At 41.7% G+C, this 17,457-nt stretch overlaps 1 protein-coding gene across 3 annotated transcripts; it reads left to right on the top strand.

Annotated features, from left to right (window-relative positions):
• The first annotated feature begins 8,984 nt into the window (after positions 1–8,984).
• On the top strand, positions 8,985–16,897 carry LOC110470279 (WD repeat and coiled-coil-containing protein). 3 transcript variants are annotated; one of them, XM_077782449.1, is made up of 6 exons: positions 8,985–9,062; positions 9,395–9,512; positions 11,270–11,387; positions 11,637–13,139; positions 14,517–14,634; positions 16,300–16,897. In XM_077782449.1, exons 3-6 carry the CDS (start codon positions 11,289–11,291, stop codon positions 16,569–16,571), a joined length of 1,992 nt encoding a protein of 663 aa, XP_077638575.1. In that variant the 5' UTR covers positions 8,985–9,062; positions 9,395–9,512; positions 11,270–11,288; the 3' UTR covers positions 16,572–16,897. The 3 variants fall into 3 exon arrangements, with proteins under 3 accessions (XP_077638575.1, XP_021385474.2, XP_021385473.2); XM_021529799.3 differs by having other exon boundaries at positions 11,270–13,139; XM_021529798.3 differs by lacking the exon at positions 8,985–9,062 and having other exon boundaries at positions 9,137–9,512; positions 11,270–13,139.
• Positions 16,898–17,457: the final 560 nt, after the last annotated feature.

Genomic DNA, 17,457 nt, shown 5'->3' with positions numbered 1-17,457 from the left:
TTTAAGCAGGCTCAAGAAACATTCCTGATTGTAAAAAAAAAAAAAAAAACAAACAAATAAATATGACTTTTTAAGTATTAAACACATCAGTTATTTTATAGTTATTGAGTTAATTGGATTTCCTGCTTCTTTGCATTAGAATTGTGTTCAAATGGATATTTGTATTGCTACTGCTTTAAGAATTTGATGTAAGTCATGCTTTCCTTCACTGAAATCAGCACAAATCACTGAAATGAAATACGTAACACAAAGGTTCACAGACATAGCATGGTGAGGGAAGACATGATCAGATTTCTAAAGGACATAGCACATTTCAAGGCAGCAGATGTTTCTAATCCTGCAAATACCCTTGAATAACATCATTGTGTCTCATAAGTCCTGGGTATTTACAATGCTTATGTTATGACCAATCAAAATAAAACTTAATTATAACTAACTACAGTGATGGAAGGATCTATTTTAGAGGACTACTTAGGCTCAAATAAAGGAAAAAAATGACAATTAATTTTTTTCACAAATATTATCTTCTATGGGTGATAATATCATAGTTTAGTCCACTCAAATTGAAGCTAATGCAACACAGAAAATGTTACAGGGGAACTCTGGAAAAGTGAAAAACGGAACTAGCAGAGATCAGCAAGTATCCAGGCATTTAAGATCACTCAGAACTTAAAATCAGACATTTCTTTGTCATTCTGTCATATTACCATTTTAGTTTCCCATGCATTACTCTTCTATAAAACAATCTGAGTGTTGAGATCAGAACTTAAAAGAGATTTTTTGAACAGCTATCAGAGTTTGGTTTGGTTCTGTTTTGTAGAGCTAAAAAAGGACAAATTTTCAGATAACAAAACAGTTAGTTTCAGGGAGTAACTAGCTGTAAAATTAAAAACTTTAGTTCTGTAATGCTTACTGAATTTCTGGATTTGTTATATATTGGTGACATTGTTTTCCCTGCTGTATGATTCAAAGATTAAGTAGAAGCCAATCTACCTGAAAGTGCCATTATCACCCAGCACAAATAGTCTGGTAACAAACAAAGATTCCAGTTTATCCTGTTGGACATATAAAATTTTACTATAGATCAAATTGTATAATGCTAAAGAATAGAACTGCTCCCACATTTATTAATATGTTGTTACGTAAATATGCTTGAAAATAAGGGTTTAAATTATATAGATACACCCAAAAATGGACAACAATTAAACAAAGAAATACTAGTTTTCAGGTAATGATTAAGGGGAACAACACAGTGCAGAACTATCATATCTAGTGGCTATCACAGGGCTGTAATGCCAAAATTGAAAGCAATAAAAGCACTGGAAGAAGTGCTGAAGAGATTTATGCAAACCAGAAGATAAATTTTCAGCTTTGGTTTGGATGGAGAACAGATGGAGAATCAGTGAAGTAGAGAGATAAAAGATGACTGTTCTATTAAGCACAAGCTGTACAGAAGATATTTGCAAAAACAGTGATAAAGGCATGTGGAGAGAGACAGAGAGTTTGTACTAAACAAGTTGAGCAGAGAGGAGATTGTGAAAAGGAGAAAAGCATAGAATGAGAAGCAGTCACCATCCTCCCCAAATGCTATTTTACAGGGCCAAAATCAATCAGTGTAGAGAAGGGGAGCTGTTCAGCTCTCCCAAATGTCATGAAGCGCCAACCCCCTTTTTTAGCTCCTTTCAGCAGCAGAAAGGACAGTCACCAGACTAGACAGCCACCAGAAAGCACAGTGCCCTCTGGAAGAATAAGGGGACTACTGGTGTTAAGCTCATGTCCAGAGCCACCCAGCAGGGCAGTCTTATTCTGTAATTAAACCAGAGGAAAACTAGGAAGACTAGGATCTTAATATAGAAGTGGAAGCAGAATGACGACATTCAGTATGCCAAACCAGTGGCACTCAGAAGTCTAAATGGGATACCAGCTCCTCCAAAACATTTCCCCTGTGGGGAATAAACAACATACCACAAAGTCTAAACTTCCATTTTAATTACTCTCCATCTTTAGCCACCACATTTATATGCAGTGTATTTTTAGGAGCTGCTACAGCTTTACTTAAAAGTATAATCTACTTCAAAGTAAAGTTAAAACCCACCTTACACTTTCTGTAAGTTGCCTGCTAAGCATACAACAGTCTGCTTTCTTTTCATGGCTTTTTGTTTTTGTATTGGCCCACTTCTTGAGAAAATGCTAACTACAGAAGTTCTGTATTCCACATAGGCTTTTTCTTTTTTGATTTTGAAAATGGTTTCATGAGAACAACAATAAAACAATATACAAATGAAATCCAGCAAAATCAAAGCAATCTGAAATTCTGCTGGCCAATTTATGATGCTGACTTTGCACAATTAAATATTATTTTGTTATTCTTTATAATAGCTAAAAAAGTGAGATATCACAGCAGGAAGTATATAAAGGAGGCCCTGCATTACCCTCAACTAGTTTTTCCATTTTTCCCTCTATTATTCTAGAATAGTATTTTCTATACTCATGTGAATTTCTTTAATATATTTTCAATCACTGAAATAGTATCAACAGTATCATCAAGCCTAACTTCCTTTCCCCTGATTCTCATTTTCCTCTGTATTGCCAAGCTTGGATAATGAACATATTTTTAGCTATTTTTACTTTCAGGTTTTCCTGCCTTAACAGAAAACCACAAGCCCTGGACCATTTTCCCACCCAAAATGTTGCTGAAAAGTCCATCTCTCTAACCCAAAACAGTGCCAATTATTCTGAAGTAACTGCTGTCAGATGTTTATTTAACCTGTTGTTTAAAAACCCAACATACAGCACCTGGTAGCACTAACCCATCCTTTAGAGCTGAACTCATCTGACCTGACTTTTAAGCATATGAAGTTAGGCAAGGTAAATCCCAGGAGTTATGAAATTTCACACATGCAAGTATTACTTTATTTTCCATTGTCACAGACAACTGAAATTAACTTATGTATTAGTGGTTTAATGTTAATAGTAATTTAATGTATTTTTATATATGTTAATTAGTCAATGTTATGGTTTCATTTTTTTCAACAGACTGAGGCAATTTCACAATCTTGATGTTAAATGCAAACTCATTTTGCTGAGTTCAGTAGTTCCTGACAGTGTTATTATCTAATGGATAAGGAGAGAGAGTCTTCAAAGTGGGAAAGATCCACCCCTTTTGTGCAGGTACCATGGCATCTTACCAGCCAGGATGACAGTACAGACAAAATCAAACTGAAACTCTGGGCAAATGCAAACCTTTAGGTCACTTCAGAGGCAACAGTAGATTCCTTCCAATCAAACACACTTAATAAATTTTAAAAACGTAAAAGGCAGTATAGAAAGACACTGTTCTCAAACATTATTTGATAAAAAATACTACAAAATTCACAATGATTTACTAATTTCAGCCATCAAAAAATAAACTTTTTCTGTGTAAGAAAAGCTCTGATGTTCTTATAGAAATTTAGCTGGAGGTGAAGTTTACCAAAGCAATACTGCTGATAGGACTTCTCATTCTCCATTGGACCCTTTTCATTCCTCCTGCAGTCACTGGATAGAAATACACAGACCCAAACATTTACGGGGTTAAAAATACCAACCAAAACACTTTTAAAGTGGATCCATTTCTTAATCCAACCCACAGCTCAGCTGCACAGTTGTGCCAGTATAGAAGGCACTCTAACAAATACTAACATGCCTATTGCTAACATAGCTCATTCCTTTTATCTGTCAGTGAATTCTGTATCTCTCTAAATATCAATAAATTTCTTTTTAAGTGTAACACTTCGGAGCATTTTCGATCTGGCTCATTGCATTTATTACATATTTCCTACCTTAGACAGCATAACACCATCTAATTTGTGTAATGCTAATTGCTTCCCTTGCTATCTTTCCCTCAGAAACTTAATTCACCTAAGTCAAATGAAGAAAAGTCAGAATACTGGCTTCACTGCAAATTACTGTCAGAGTTTCCCTTGGACTTCAAACAAGTCACGATTTCATTCAGTTTGTAAATATTCTTATGCTCATGTAACTTGCACATAGCTGTCATCTCCATTTCCATGTCTACCTTTCCTCATTAACATTTTATTTAGATATCAATGATATTGTTATCAGCACAAAATGTAGTGACACTGATCTTCATTGATACTCTCTTATCACAGAACACTTGAATCTCTTAATAGCATAAAAGAAAACTGTGCATGACAACACTGTGCCAGAAATACAGGATTAGCCTAAGCAGCAGCAAGATCAAAGAAGTACTTTTGCAGATTAGTTACATAAAAGGAAAGTAGAAAATTTATCTGTAGGAGACAGAAGTCTCTAGGACTGAATTGTTTACAGGCACAAGGAAGGGTTCTCACAGCAACATTTACAGAGAGAGGAGAAAAGATGTGTATATATGGTGGCACAAGGAAAAGGGAATCCAGATGCCTACCAGAAAGATTAAGATTTGAACAATCTCTTTCACAAGATATTGTTAAATATCTGTAATTATGTGATTTGTGTATCAGCTTGGTTCTGGAGTAATACGTTTACAAGGATGTGTTTGCTCTGAAGATGTATGTCTGGAAATGACTTTGCAAAGATTATTCCAAAGGAACACTGTCATATCAAAAATCCTTGTTTACAACATGGCTGATTTACATAACTCAATTTTAAAATGGAAAGACTCTTAAGAGGCTATCTTATTTTCAATTTACATTATGCTATTCTGGTTTGTGTGTTATTTATGGTATACAACAAACTGAGAAGTCATGAGACTGATTTTTACTTTGTAGCACTTCCACAGCAGCACAAGAATATTAGCTTGGCATAGAGCTTTATTCCAGTGTCTTTATGCCAGGACTGGAAGGTCTGATTTGACTATTCACAGTTTAGATCCTTGTTTGTGGCAGCTGTCTGTTAAATACTTGAAATCTTTTCTGTCCATTGAGTTTCCTTTTGTCTATGCAACACCACTCTTCAGTTTCTCTCACAAATATCCACCCTGGATCTCATTTCTCTGCCCTACGCCAGCGTGCAGTGTCTTTCCTGAACTGCAACAGAGTGGGCAGAACTCAGCTGAAGGCCTGTTTCAGACACTGCAAAGCACTGGTGCAGGTTTTTACACACAGAAAACATAGGCTGTCACAGTGTGAACCACTGCAGGAGTGATAAACCTTCCTGTGTGAGTTTTGTACATTTCCCATGCCTTCTTCCCGGTGTAGAAAACAACCAACTGTTTGAAAACTAATATACACAACATTCTGAGTCTCCTTTGTCTCTACAACAACCAAAGTGTTGTACCTGTGCAGTACAACCTGCTAGGGCAGCCTTCAGGAGACCTGCAGTGGCAGCTGCTTTAGGAGACGTGTGGTAGCTACAGCTGCAGAGAAAGCAGCAATTCCCACTCTGTCACTGTTCTAATCTCCAAAATTTGCACTGATCCTCTCAATTCCTCAAAGCCTGGGGCCATAAGGAATCCCCTGCAAGACTTCGTGCTACAGGGCACCAAATTAATTTTTGCCTGTGCTGTGGAAATACTGTGACCCCATCTGGCTGTACTCAGCCAAGCCAAGCAGACACAATACAAGAATCTCGTTCACACACCCCCCAGCAGTGTCTGGCTTCTTCTGACAACATGATACTGACTCAGGACGAGGCAATTTTCTGCAAAGTTGCTCATCTTATATTATTTTCATTACTAATCAGCTCTCAGAATGAAGAAGAAATATTTTTAATCTGATAATAAAAAACACATAAAACATCTGTATCTTTTAGGTACCGATCCTAGGCTTTAACATACCATATTTTAGAGGTCTAAATTACATGGTAGTGCCTCATTAAGTTTTCCCATTAAGAAATACAATTATGAGATCAATTTGCTCACTCAGTAGTGTCCATAGACTGGATTAAATATATGTATGTTTTAAAATTATGCTTATGAAGCTAAGGGAAAGTGCCTTTAAATTATTCTTTTCTCTTGTAACAACATCATGTTCTTTAAAGGTGTTCAAATTCAGTAAGTACAAAGAAAAAAATCTAGAGTGCAAAACCAGGAACTCTACATATCTCATGACAACCATTTCACCTTCCTTCCCTGCCATTCCCTCCGTCTAGAAGATATTCATAACTCTTCTGTCTGAGACGCTCTTATATTCTTATTAACGTTGTATTTCAACTAATTCGAAAAGCAGACACCCAAATGATACAACAAATTAAGTTATGGGAAGGCAAATCTGCTCTCCATGCAGGGCCTGAGAACAGATTTGTGAGTCTGCTCAGTGTTTAAGGATAAGCCTGACTCAATGCAATCACATGTTTTTAAAAGCCAAGACGTGTGCTTTAAATGAACATGACCACAGGAAACAATTTCTCTAATTTCAGCCTTTTAAATACTTTTCCTTGCATAATTTCATTGACCCACTTTCTACCTTACAGATGTCTCCTGAGGGATTCTGAGTCATTAAAACTCCCAAAGTCACAGACACATAGTGTGTATCAGCAGTGAACAGCTTGGAAAGTCTGGAAAAGAAAGAAAGAAAGCAAGAGATGTTTATTTGCAGTACAGCTGCTGAGGAATAACCAGTGCACCTATGCACATCGTGGCTGCGAGACCAGCCATGGCTCATGGCTGCTGGCCAAGCAGCCTCCAGCCTTTTTCATGCTGTTCTACATGTCCAAATAACCAGGCTGTTGTTACACAAATAATACACAGACTGCTGGGCATGGAAATAAACAACTGGTATAATAATAACTACCTGCACACTGTTCTGGCACTCTGGTAGGTTGAGTCAATTCCATTTAAATGAAAATATTAATTTACAGATTTTCAACTAACTCTGAGATTTTGTGATATTTTCAGTTCATGTGCTGAACTCTATTAGCTGTTGTGTTTACATATAACACAAGTTACAAATTGTATAATTATATGCATAGGAAACAAAAATAGACATTTACCATGGAAATGTCTTTGAGGCATTCTTAAACTGTGGTCTCTGTGGTTTAAATGTTTATTTCTCTCTATTAATATGGATGGTCAATTTAAGTTTTATATTTAAAAAATAGTGAAATCATTGCTGTTCAACAGAATTCTTTGTGAGACTAAAATTATAGTCAGAAAACTGTTTTTTGTCTAATAAAGTCAGCTGGTGGCTCAGGGTCCCAGACACCGAGTGGCAATCCTCCTTGGCCAGACTCACCACTGAGGAAAATGGATATTATGAAGGTAAGAACAGATTAAATATTTGTCTAACAGAACTTCTTGGGAAATTGGCTTGAGTGAGCTGTTCAGGTAAACCAGTGGTGGGGAGGAGGGAAGTGGGAATGTCTTTTGCCAAAGGGTTTTAAGGCCCGGCTGTATGGGGCTCTGAGAAACCTGGTCTAGTGGAAGGTTTCCCTGCCTACTGCAGGGGGTTGGAACGAGATGATCTTTAAGGTCCCTTCCAACCCAAACAATTCTATGACTTACTATTTAAAATGGTATGTCCCTGAAAATCACCAAGTTTTAATGTGACAATGCTCTGATGGCAGTATGTTCCAATGCTCAGTCAGACTCACAAATGTGTCTTACACATTTTAAAGTGTCCATGGCTCTTGTTAAACCTTCCTTCACTAATGCCAGAGCTTTTTTGTGCTTTTGTTTCCCTTGTACAGGCACTCATGCAATATGGCCAAGTCACCACCTAGTGTTCTTCTTTTGCTAAGATGCAGCTACTTACATATTTGACCTTGCAACTATTTTAAGTACTTTTTTTCACACACCTTTGGCAGCTCTTTTTATGGCAGTTTTTCCAGTGTTTCAGCATCATATCAAGAGTGTGGATTTCAAAAATGGTACAGTGATCTGGTACACTGCTCTGCAGTACTGAGGAGTGGCAAAGTGGCACAGCCATGCAATGTAATTAATTTTTAAAAGGTCTCAGAGACTTATAATAAGCTATGCTCAATACAATAAATCAGGACCGGCAGGCTGTATTGGAGTACTTCTGCATTTAATTGAGATGTTTTCCTCACTTCAATGTGACCACTTCATGGGATGGGATACACCACACCAGGGACCTGATGACCTCGTGCTGGAAGCATCTCTGCTCTTCTGTGCCACTTCCTCAGGCCTCTCCAAGAGCCACATGGGTATGAGCAGGTCCTGTGTAGAAGTGTCACAAGGTGGATGACCCCTGGGGGCGATGAAAGTGACAAGAGCAGGATAATCACCTCCTTAGCCTGGCTGGTGATGCTTTGCTTGATGCCAACCATGCCCTGGGGTGCCTCAGCACAGCCATGACCGCTGGGCAAGGGAGGGGATTGTCCCTCTCTGTTCTGCACTGGTGTGACTGCACCGTAAGTCCCATGTGCAGTTTTGAGTGCCACAATATAAAAAGGGCATTCCAAGGAGGGGCACAAGGGTGGCAAGGGTATAGAAGGGAAGCCTTATGAGGAGCAGCTGAGGTCACTTGCTTTGTCCAACCTGGAGGAGACTGAGGGGACATCTCATCGCAGTCTTCAACATCCTGAGGGGCAGCAGAGGGGCAGACACCGATCCCTCTGGCATCCAGTGACAGGAGCCGGGGGAATGGCATGGAGTTGTGTCAGGGGAGGTTTCCGCTGGTATCAGGAAAGGGCTCTTCACCCAGAGGGTGGCTGCAGCGGCAGCGCAGCGGTCCCAGCACCAGGGCTGAGCTGAGGAAGCGTTCTCAGGCACACGGTGTGATTCTTGGGGTGTGCTGCGGACAAGAGCTGGGCTCCATGGCTCTCGTGGGTGCCTCCCAGCTTGACACCCTCTGACTTGTGACCCCCATTAGGTCCCGCCGCCCCACGGCGCCGCGGCCCCTCAGCGCGCTGCGGGGAACGGCGGCGGCGGCGCGAGGCGCCCGCCCCGGCCGGCCCCGCCTGCGGGAGCACAGAGCTGCCGAGCGGCCGGGCGGGCGGAGCGGCGCCGGCGCCCCCCGCGGCCGGGCGGAGCTGCGCCGTGCTGGGCAGGGGAGGCGGGCCAGGCCCTGCGGGAAGGCGGTGCCCGCCACAGCGAAACGCCGCCGGGGCCGCAGGGCCCGGGACCGCCTCGGCGCAGCCGGGCCGGGCCGCCGGCAGGGCGGGTGAGCGGGGCCGCGCTGCGGCGGGAGCGGCTGCGGCGGGAGGCGGGAGCGGCGGCGCGGGCGGGCGGGCGCTCTGTGCGGGCTGCCCGGCCCCTCGCTGCCGCTCTGTGCGGGCTGCCCGGCCCCTCGCTGCCGCTCGGTGCAGGGGGGTCCTGGCAGCGGCTCCCCTGACCCTGGGGCTGGGACCGGCACCGCCGTTCGGCGAGCACCCGGCCTGTGCTGCGGCACCTGCCCGGGGAGCCGCGGCTGGGCCGGGCGCTGCAGGAGGCGGTGTGGGTTTGGGTACAGGGATGCGCTGGCCAGTGGGTCTCCTGCTCTTTCTGCTTTTCCAGGGCAGCTGAGGTAGTGAAAACGCCCGTTGTGACACAGGAACCTCTCCAGACGGCCCAGGAGGCTTTAGCATCTTTCAGTGTCTTGCGAGGCACATTATCTCGCATCTCCCTGCCATCAGTAAGTATTTCCCAGCACTCTGGGTTCTGAGCACAGCGAACATTCAATGTGAATTTTCCAGGAACTGGTGGCTACTTAGCAGGGCTGAGGTTGGTTATAGAGGAGAGGCCAGGTAGATGGTGGAGAAGTTGTATTCGAAGTAGTTTGAGTGGTCTCCTGTGAGGCAGTATTCAGTGTACTTAAACTTATCCCTGACAGACATTTCCTTAACTGGCTCTTACTGATTATGAAATTCATGGAATGCCTTCCCCTCCTCTTCAAGGTAACCTGCTTCAATGCTTAGCTATCACATATAGTCAGAATTTTTCCTTAATAGCTGACCTAAATCTTTGTTGAAACTAAGCTGATTATTATCATGCACTGTCCAGAGTATACCTGGAGACCAGGGGATGGATGTTGTGTCACTGGGCTGGGGAGTGTTCTCTAGTTCCCACTCACAGTCTTCTCCAGGCAGAGAACCCACTTCATGTGTTTCTCTGATCCTTTGGCTTTGTTGAGCATTTCCACCATGTTGAACTCTGAAGTAGGTTCAGTGGAGGTGCAGTTAGCAATGAGGAAGTAGGGGCAAGTATCTTTCTTGTGTATCTCCATCCGTCTTAAACCATTCCAGAATGAAATATTCTTACTTGGCTGCATATCTCACATTACTGAAATATTCAGTTTGTCATTCATTGTAAGCCACATCCTTTTTGCTATACCTCTACCTAGGGAATTATTCCTAGAGAGGTACCCAAGTTGGTGGTTTTCTTTTTACTAGGTATATTATTTTGCACTTGTTATTAGGCTGAGAAGAAGTTAGTTTGGTCATAGTAACATAGCTTTCTATACAGTTTTTATATTTGAAATCCATTCTTGCAATCCTCTTTCTGCAATTTTAGGGTCATCCACAAATAATTAAAATACTGAGTGGTGCCAGGCTCTGCACATTGCGATAAACTCTTGTAGCTTTACAGCTTTTACTGTCAAGAAACTTTCTTCTTGTTGTTCATATTCCCTACTAAAACTGCAATTCATTCTGTGCCATGGCTTTACATCTGAGCCAGATTGTTTGGAGATCTGAAATTAGGAAACCATTGATTCCTCAGAACTGGCTTTTGTGCACAGAGTAGGGATTGCTCACCGCTCAAAAACTAGAAATTAGTGTAAAATCCTGAAGTTTTCCAAAGTGTTGGTGCCTTGTGTATGCCTTCTTTTAAATTCTTTTCTCTTTCATTTCCTCAGAAAAATCTGCTTTCAACCTAACTCTCTTCAAAACTGCATTTGCTTTCTTAGACAGCTTTCTGGGATAACCATCCACATGCCTCATTCTCACATGCTTAATACAGGATCAGATTTGTAGATAATACATTAATGCCTGGTTATACTTGTAAGGGATCACTTCATCTGACCACAAATGCTCCAGGAAGTTGAGAGTGAGCAGCAATATTTTGAGAATTGTTGATATTGAAGTAAATAGAAAATATTCTGAGAACAAGTTACTGATTAGAATGAAAGGACTGGTCTTGTGATGAAAATGCAGCAAAAATCTGATGGTAAGCCTATAGGAACAGCAAAGATTCTTTATCTTAAAACTGTATTTCATGGTGGAAACATCACAAACAAAACAATTACTGGGCTGGGAATTAAGCGTTGTTTATATTGACTTCACTGGAAGGAATAGTCCAGCACTGGCAGGGTCATAAGGTGAATAATCATCCAGGTACTGTCCTCTATCCTCTACAATAATTTATTTTTCCTTCTCATTCTGTTCTGTGTAGATGTTCCACTTTAAAAGTCATGGAGCTGGGAAAGGCGAAGCTGCTGCGAACCGGCCTCAACGCCTTGCACCAGGCCATTCACCCGGTGCACGGGCTGGCCTGGACGGACGGCAAGCAGGTGATCCTGACCGCGCTGCTCCTGCAGAGCGGAGAGCCCCAGTTCGGGGACTCCAGCGTGGTCGGTCAGTTTGAACACGTGCACGGGCTGTACTGGGGCCCGTGTCCCGCCGAGGCGCCGGCCCTGCTGGCGGTGCAGCACAAAAAGCACATCACCATCTGGCAGCTCTGCTTCAACGGCGCCGACAGGAACAAGCTCCTGGTTTCGCAGATCTGCGACATCAGCGAGCCGTACCCCGTGCTCCCCCAGGGCTGCGTCTGGCATCCCAGCAAGGAGGTCTTGGCCGTGCTGACCACCCGGGACGCCTCCGTCCTACCCTCTGTGCATCTCAACAACTCCAGAATTAACGCGGACATCAAGGGCAGTGGGCTCATCCACTGTGCCTGCTGGACCAAGGAAGGCAGCCGCTTGGTTGTGGGGGTGGGCAGTGCCCTCCATTCTTACATTTGGGATGATGCTCAGAAAACACTCAGCGCTTGCTCCTTTTGCCCGATCTTTGATGTGGGAGGCTACATCTGTGCTGTGGAAGCGACGCAGAATTTACAAGTCGCTGTGGCCACCGAGCTCCCTCTGGACAAGATCTGTGGCTTAAATGCTGGTGTTGCCTTCGAAGTTCCATCGAGTGTTGAAACTGAGTCCTTCCCCTCGCAGTCCAGCTTGTGTGGGGAGGAAGAGTATTCCTTGGATGGAGGGAAGAAGTCACTGGACTCTGAGAAGCCCTTGTCTGTAGTTACATCTCCTGTGGATCTAACTCACATACTTTCTAGCAAGCAGAGTGCTGATTGCAGCCCTCTCCTTCACCTGAGGCCCAAGGACTACCTGACGGGAAGTGGCCAAGATTCCTCACACCTCATCTTGGTGACTTTTGAAAGAAAGGTTACCTCTACTAAAAAAGTGAGCATCCCAGGCATTCTTGTTCCTGATATAATGGCTTTTGACTCCAAAACTCAAACTGTATCTGTTGCCTCCAATACTTGTAATGTTATTTTAGTCTATTCACTGACTTCATCCAATTTACCCAATATTCAACAAATTCAGCTAGAGAAAAGTGAGAAGCCAAAGGGTTTGTGCTTCTTGACCAATAAATTGTTACTGATACTGGTTGGAAGACAAAAATTCACTGACCCTGCTTTTCTTCCTTCTTCAAGATCAGACAAATACATGATCCGATTGATGATTAAAGAACTGATACTTGAAATGGGTCCTTCAAAACCTGTGTCAGCTGATGGGAGCTCCAGTTTGAATGTTTCCAACATTACTCATGATCCCTCTAGAGATGTTCACCCTCTCAGCCGTGGGCTCCTGATACCAGATCGCTCTGCCCTTCAGTCCCCTACAAGCCGAAGGAAACTCATTGAAGAAATCAAGAGTCCTGCTTATGAACAAAATTTGGTGTTGAACATCAGCGACTTCAAAGATAAAAAGATTTCCATGAATTTTCCTCCACCTGTCGAGACTCTGGATGCTGAGCCAGTTAATCGGAGCGTGGCACTGTCTAACGCTTCAAACAAGCCAACATCCCCAAAAAGGCAGCATGAGGCAGCTTCCAAAATACCCAATTCTTACAAGAATAACCTGTTCAGTGAGAAGGAGGCAAGTTATTTTTTGAAAAATGTGGAAAAATTGTCTGGTAACTTCACAGAATTGCAGCACCATATTTCTGAATTAACTGAACTGCTAAAATCTGGGAAGAGAAATATTCCAGTGTACCCATCTTCTCAGGAACCCTCATTTATTAACATCACCTGCCAGGTAATTTGGATATTGGAAGCCTTAATAGTGAAACCTGTTTATGGCTGTATGTTTTTTGTTATGCACGGGTAACAGTAGGATTAGATTTCCATCCTGTTCCTGTGGGTAGTTATATATGGTTATAAATCCCTTTACTCTGCAGGTTTCCACTGTTTTTAAAGCAATGGCATAGCCAGGAATGTGCCTCACACTGGACTAAACCCCTCAGGTCTGCAGTGAGGCTGCTGGGACTCCAGCAGGACCCACAAATTGCAGCTCAGCTGCAGAATTAAAGCCCTTTACAGAGATCTAGGAAGGGAATGCTTTTTCTAGGCAGCATCTAAAGCTTTCTGTATAGAAATTTAGACAAATGAAGATTTCCATGTGTGGGAATTCATATCAATGTCTGCTCTCCTGTGAGGAAAACTAAAATAATGGAGACTGAAACAAAAGCAGATTGCTTTGGCTTTGAAACAGAATTTGCTAATTAGCATTGGGAGCACCATCCAAGGAGGAAAGAAGCCTTTAGAGACACAATAGATAATTCCATTAACATGGCTTAAAAATGGATTTAAAGTGAAATTTCACATGCAAAACACATTGTTTGGCTGAAAGATTTGCCCTTGCAAATCTCATGCTAAAAAGGGTAAATTACCTGATTGTCAAAACCTGGCAGAGATCTACTACATCATTTCTAGAATTCAGATTAATTAACCTTAGTCAATATTCAAAGTAATTTAAGCTGCCATTTTCCTTTCAATTAGCTCTTACTTTTAAGCTTTATTAATTGCAAAAAATTCCCAACTTTTGTAGCATTGAAATCAAGTTCTAGATCATATTCCCTCACTCTCTTCAGTGTTTCCCATTGTAAACATTTAATAACTGTAATAACAAATTTTAAAAATGCCTTGCTGTGCCCAACTATTCTTTGAATATGCTTTTTGGATTTAAGGCCTGGGGCAGTGATGGCCCTTCTGACTTGTGAGTCTGTTCCTCACACCAGCATTTATGACCAGGAGTTCTCACTTCTGTAATTTTGGATCAGGGAAAGGTGGGGATAGAAAACCTGAAGCTTTACAAGCTCCCTGGGGAAATGCTCCTCACAGATGGAAGGATGGGGATGAGGATTGTGGCTCATGGTTTCTTCAGCAGCAATGCATTATTTTCTCCTCTGTTGTGACATGTGCTGGATAGCACTGTTCCTTGCTGCTGTCACTCACTCATCAGCACTTTGACAGCTGAGACCTCAAAGGATACATCTTGCAAACAGGCCTGAATGTGTGTAGCATTTGACTTTCTGTCAATAATGCCACCAAAGACACTTCTGTGATCCTGTTGTGATTAATGCCATTTTAACTATACATCACAGTAGCTAATGACTGTTTCTTGCATTTTCAGAAGCAGCTTTCCAAAAGTGATGCAGATGAAAGTCGGGCTGTTCTTCTCTGTGGTGGTAAACTCCGCTTAAACATCGTCCAGCAGATATTCAACCTCTCCCTTGTAGAAATGCAGCATGGTATGTTGAGATTACCCAAGAGTACAAACACTTCAAACGTGTTCCCAGAGAAGCTGTGGCTGCCCCATCCCTGGAAGTGTCCCACGGCCAGGTTGGATGAAGCTTGGAGCAGCCTGGTCTAGTGGAAGGTGTCTCTGCCCATGGCAGAGGAGTGGAACTGGATGAGCTTTAAGGTCCCTCCCTTCCTTCCCAAACCATTCTGTGATTCTGTGTGTCATTCTTAGTGAGCAATAGCAAAATGCATATTCTATCCAGGATAAAACCCAAGGGATAAATAATGAAAGATGAATATATTTTTTTAATAATGTAAAAATGCTTCTCTGAATTGATGGTCTTGTCAAGTAAATAGTTATACAGGAAAATTGCTTTCAGCCAGTGTTTTACTTGTTTTCAGCTGCTCTATGGAGAGAAGTCTGAGTAATAAGGAGCATAGGGTTGACAGATGGTTTTGGGAGTACAGTGTTCTATATTTGAGTCTGTAGCTCCAGATCAAGACTTGCTGTAGGAAATCCTGTAGCACAGAAGCAGCTCTGTATGCTTCAGCAGTGCATTTCACATCAGGTTTTGCTGTGAGGAAAACTGCCTCTCTTCCTGCTGTGTTCTCCTCTGCTGTTATCAGTTCATGCTGTGCCCATCCCATGTCTGTGTACATGTCTCTGAGTGTCTCACTCTGGAAGAGGTAGAAAACACACTTTGGGGTGTGATTTCTCACAGGCTCTCCTGTGCTCCCTGTGCTATATAATCCATCTGCTTGCCCCATGTATCTGCTCTCTGCCTGCTTGCAGATCACTGGGCAACCATCCCAAAGCCTAAGGCTTGCCATTGTCCAAGTTTTATTTCTTCTAAGGAATTGTTGATGGAATATGTTTTTTTGAAATACACAGATACAAAGTAGGAATGGTATTTTGAAATTCTGAGTTGTATTGATTTTCAAGTTTGGTCCAAATTAAGCCAAAAGATTAGAGAGTTGTGTGCTTTCAAGCTACAAGCTTCTTGTGACCTTACTTGTGACATAAAGTTACATAATATAAATTTAGAAACAGCTGGAAATGCTTCTCTGAATTCCCTTAACCCTCATGAGCTCTATTTTCTTTCTGCATCAGCTTAATGGATAAAATGATAAAAAATTTCTGGTTTATATATATTGGTAGAAGTCTGGGTTTCAGATTCAAATTGTAAAGAAAAAAGGTAGTGATACAGAGATTTTGGGTTTGTACAGCATTGTAAAATATTCCTTCCTTGTGTTTCTTGGAATTAAGTATAGTGAAATTACATAAGAAGAGCAGTTTCTAAATTGCCTTTATTACATTAATTTGTCATTTAATTTACTAAAATTCTGGTTTTTATAATATCTGCACAGCTTTAGCACTGTGAACTAGCTTATCAATACCTAATTAAAACCAAGTGTGGATGCTTTTGAATTCTGTTCAGAACTTCATTCCTCCTGCTTATTTGAAGCATGCATTTATTATTGTCTCATCTCCTTGTGGCAAACTTCATCATAGTTGCCAAGTGTCCTTTAATTTTGAGATTGTACAACCTGTATCTTTTCTAGAAAGCTGTAAACATACAGAAGCATTTAATTCTAGAAGAAATTTGGTTTTTACGTTAAATATACCCTGATTACACAAAAATTTATCAACAGCCATGTTCTTGTCTTCACAGGTTCCTCTTGGATTGTTCTCACAGCGGACAGTGAGGGCTTCGTCCCGTTAATGTTTACACCTGCACAGGAGATCCTCATCAGAGATGCCACTGCAAAAGGCTACAGTGCCCGCTCCTCCAAAACTCTGGATATCATCAGTTCCACACAGGGGTGTAGATCCGCTTCTTCTGAAAGCCTGGATATCACCAGTTCTCTGGAAGTCCTGAGGGACTGCTCCTCCAAGACCTTGGACAGCATCAGCCCTTCAGAACAGCCCAGTAATAAAATGTAGTTTTTGACAGTGGTTTTGCAATGCCTCTCTGATGATGGGAAGCTTTTATGTTTACTGTATGGGACTGCAAATTATCAACAGCAGTCTCAAATCTCTGTAGGATTTCTGTAATTTTTTGTTGCATTGTAAATTATTTATTTGATCCTTAGAAATATTAACTTTTTTTTATACTGAGCAGTGTTTTTAAACTATGCCTCTTGCAGTACAGATAAGGTTGAAAATGTGCATTCTTACAAGTTTCTGAGCTCAAGTTTCCATCTTGATCTTTAATACATGGGTGTTTTTAGATAATAGTAAACTTGGATAATAAAGAAATCTGAAAATGCTGCATTGTCCCTCATTCCCTCTCTTCTGCCAAAGCCTCAAATATTATGCTGGTGTTGTTTAGGAGTAGTGCCTGCAGAAGTGCACCTGGGTTTGCAGTGGTGTAAGCACCAGTGTAAGGTCATGGAGTTTGGGACAAAGTAGGATCACATGAAATATCCATATGGTGTGGAAGCAAGATCCTTTTCCCCTTGGGTACCTCCTATAACATCTCTGCTTCCATCTCTGTGGAGTTGGGGAAGTGGTTGCCACATGTCTCATCCAGCTAAAGTCTGACAGAAGAAAATAGTCTATGGGGTTTTGTAGTGAGAGAGAAAAAATGCAAAGGGGAAATGTAGAAGAAGTTTATGTAAGCACAAGTTTATGTAACATGATTGCATCACTGAAGAAAAGACTAATCCAAGATTGCTCCTCATAAAATAACAGCATGATAACTTTAAGCAGTTTATCAGGCTTTCACAGTGGCACTTACTGTGTGAGAAGGCATCAAGCAACTAGATTATAGAATTGGAGCTGCTTTCTCGGGGCTAAGATAATCTCTTCATTTTTTTTTTTGTATGGC

Source organism: Lonchura striata, chromosome 3 (assembly GCF_046129695.1).
Source record: "Lonchura striata isolate bLonStr1 chromosome 3, bLonStr1.mat, whole genome shotgun sequence".
Classification (NCBI taxonomy): Eukaryota; Metazoa; Chordata; class Aves; order Passeriformes; family Estrildidae; genus Lonchura; species Lonchura striata.
Note: the sequence above shows the minus strand (reverse complement) of the source record. Positions and strands in the feature narration are given on the sequence as shown.

What these genes read in the sequence shown, in the direction of transcription:
- LOC110470279 (XM_021529799.3), top strand. Translation starts at nt 11,289, where the DNA reads ATGGAGCTGGGAAAGGCGAAGCTGCTGCGAACCGGCCTCAACGCCTTG. An exon ending in TTATTAACATCACCTGCCAG is followed by an intron (nt 13,140 to 14,516) that starts GTAATTTGGATA and finishes TTGCATTTTCAG; the next exon opens with AAGCAGCTTTCCAAAAGTGA. An exon ending in CCTTGTAGAAATGCAGCATG is followed by an intron (nt 14,635 to 16,299) that starts GTATGTTGAGAT and finishes TTGTCTTCACAG; the next exon opens with GTTCCTCTTGGATTGTTCTC.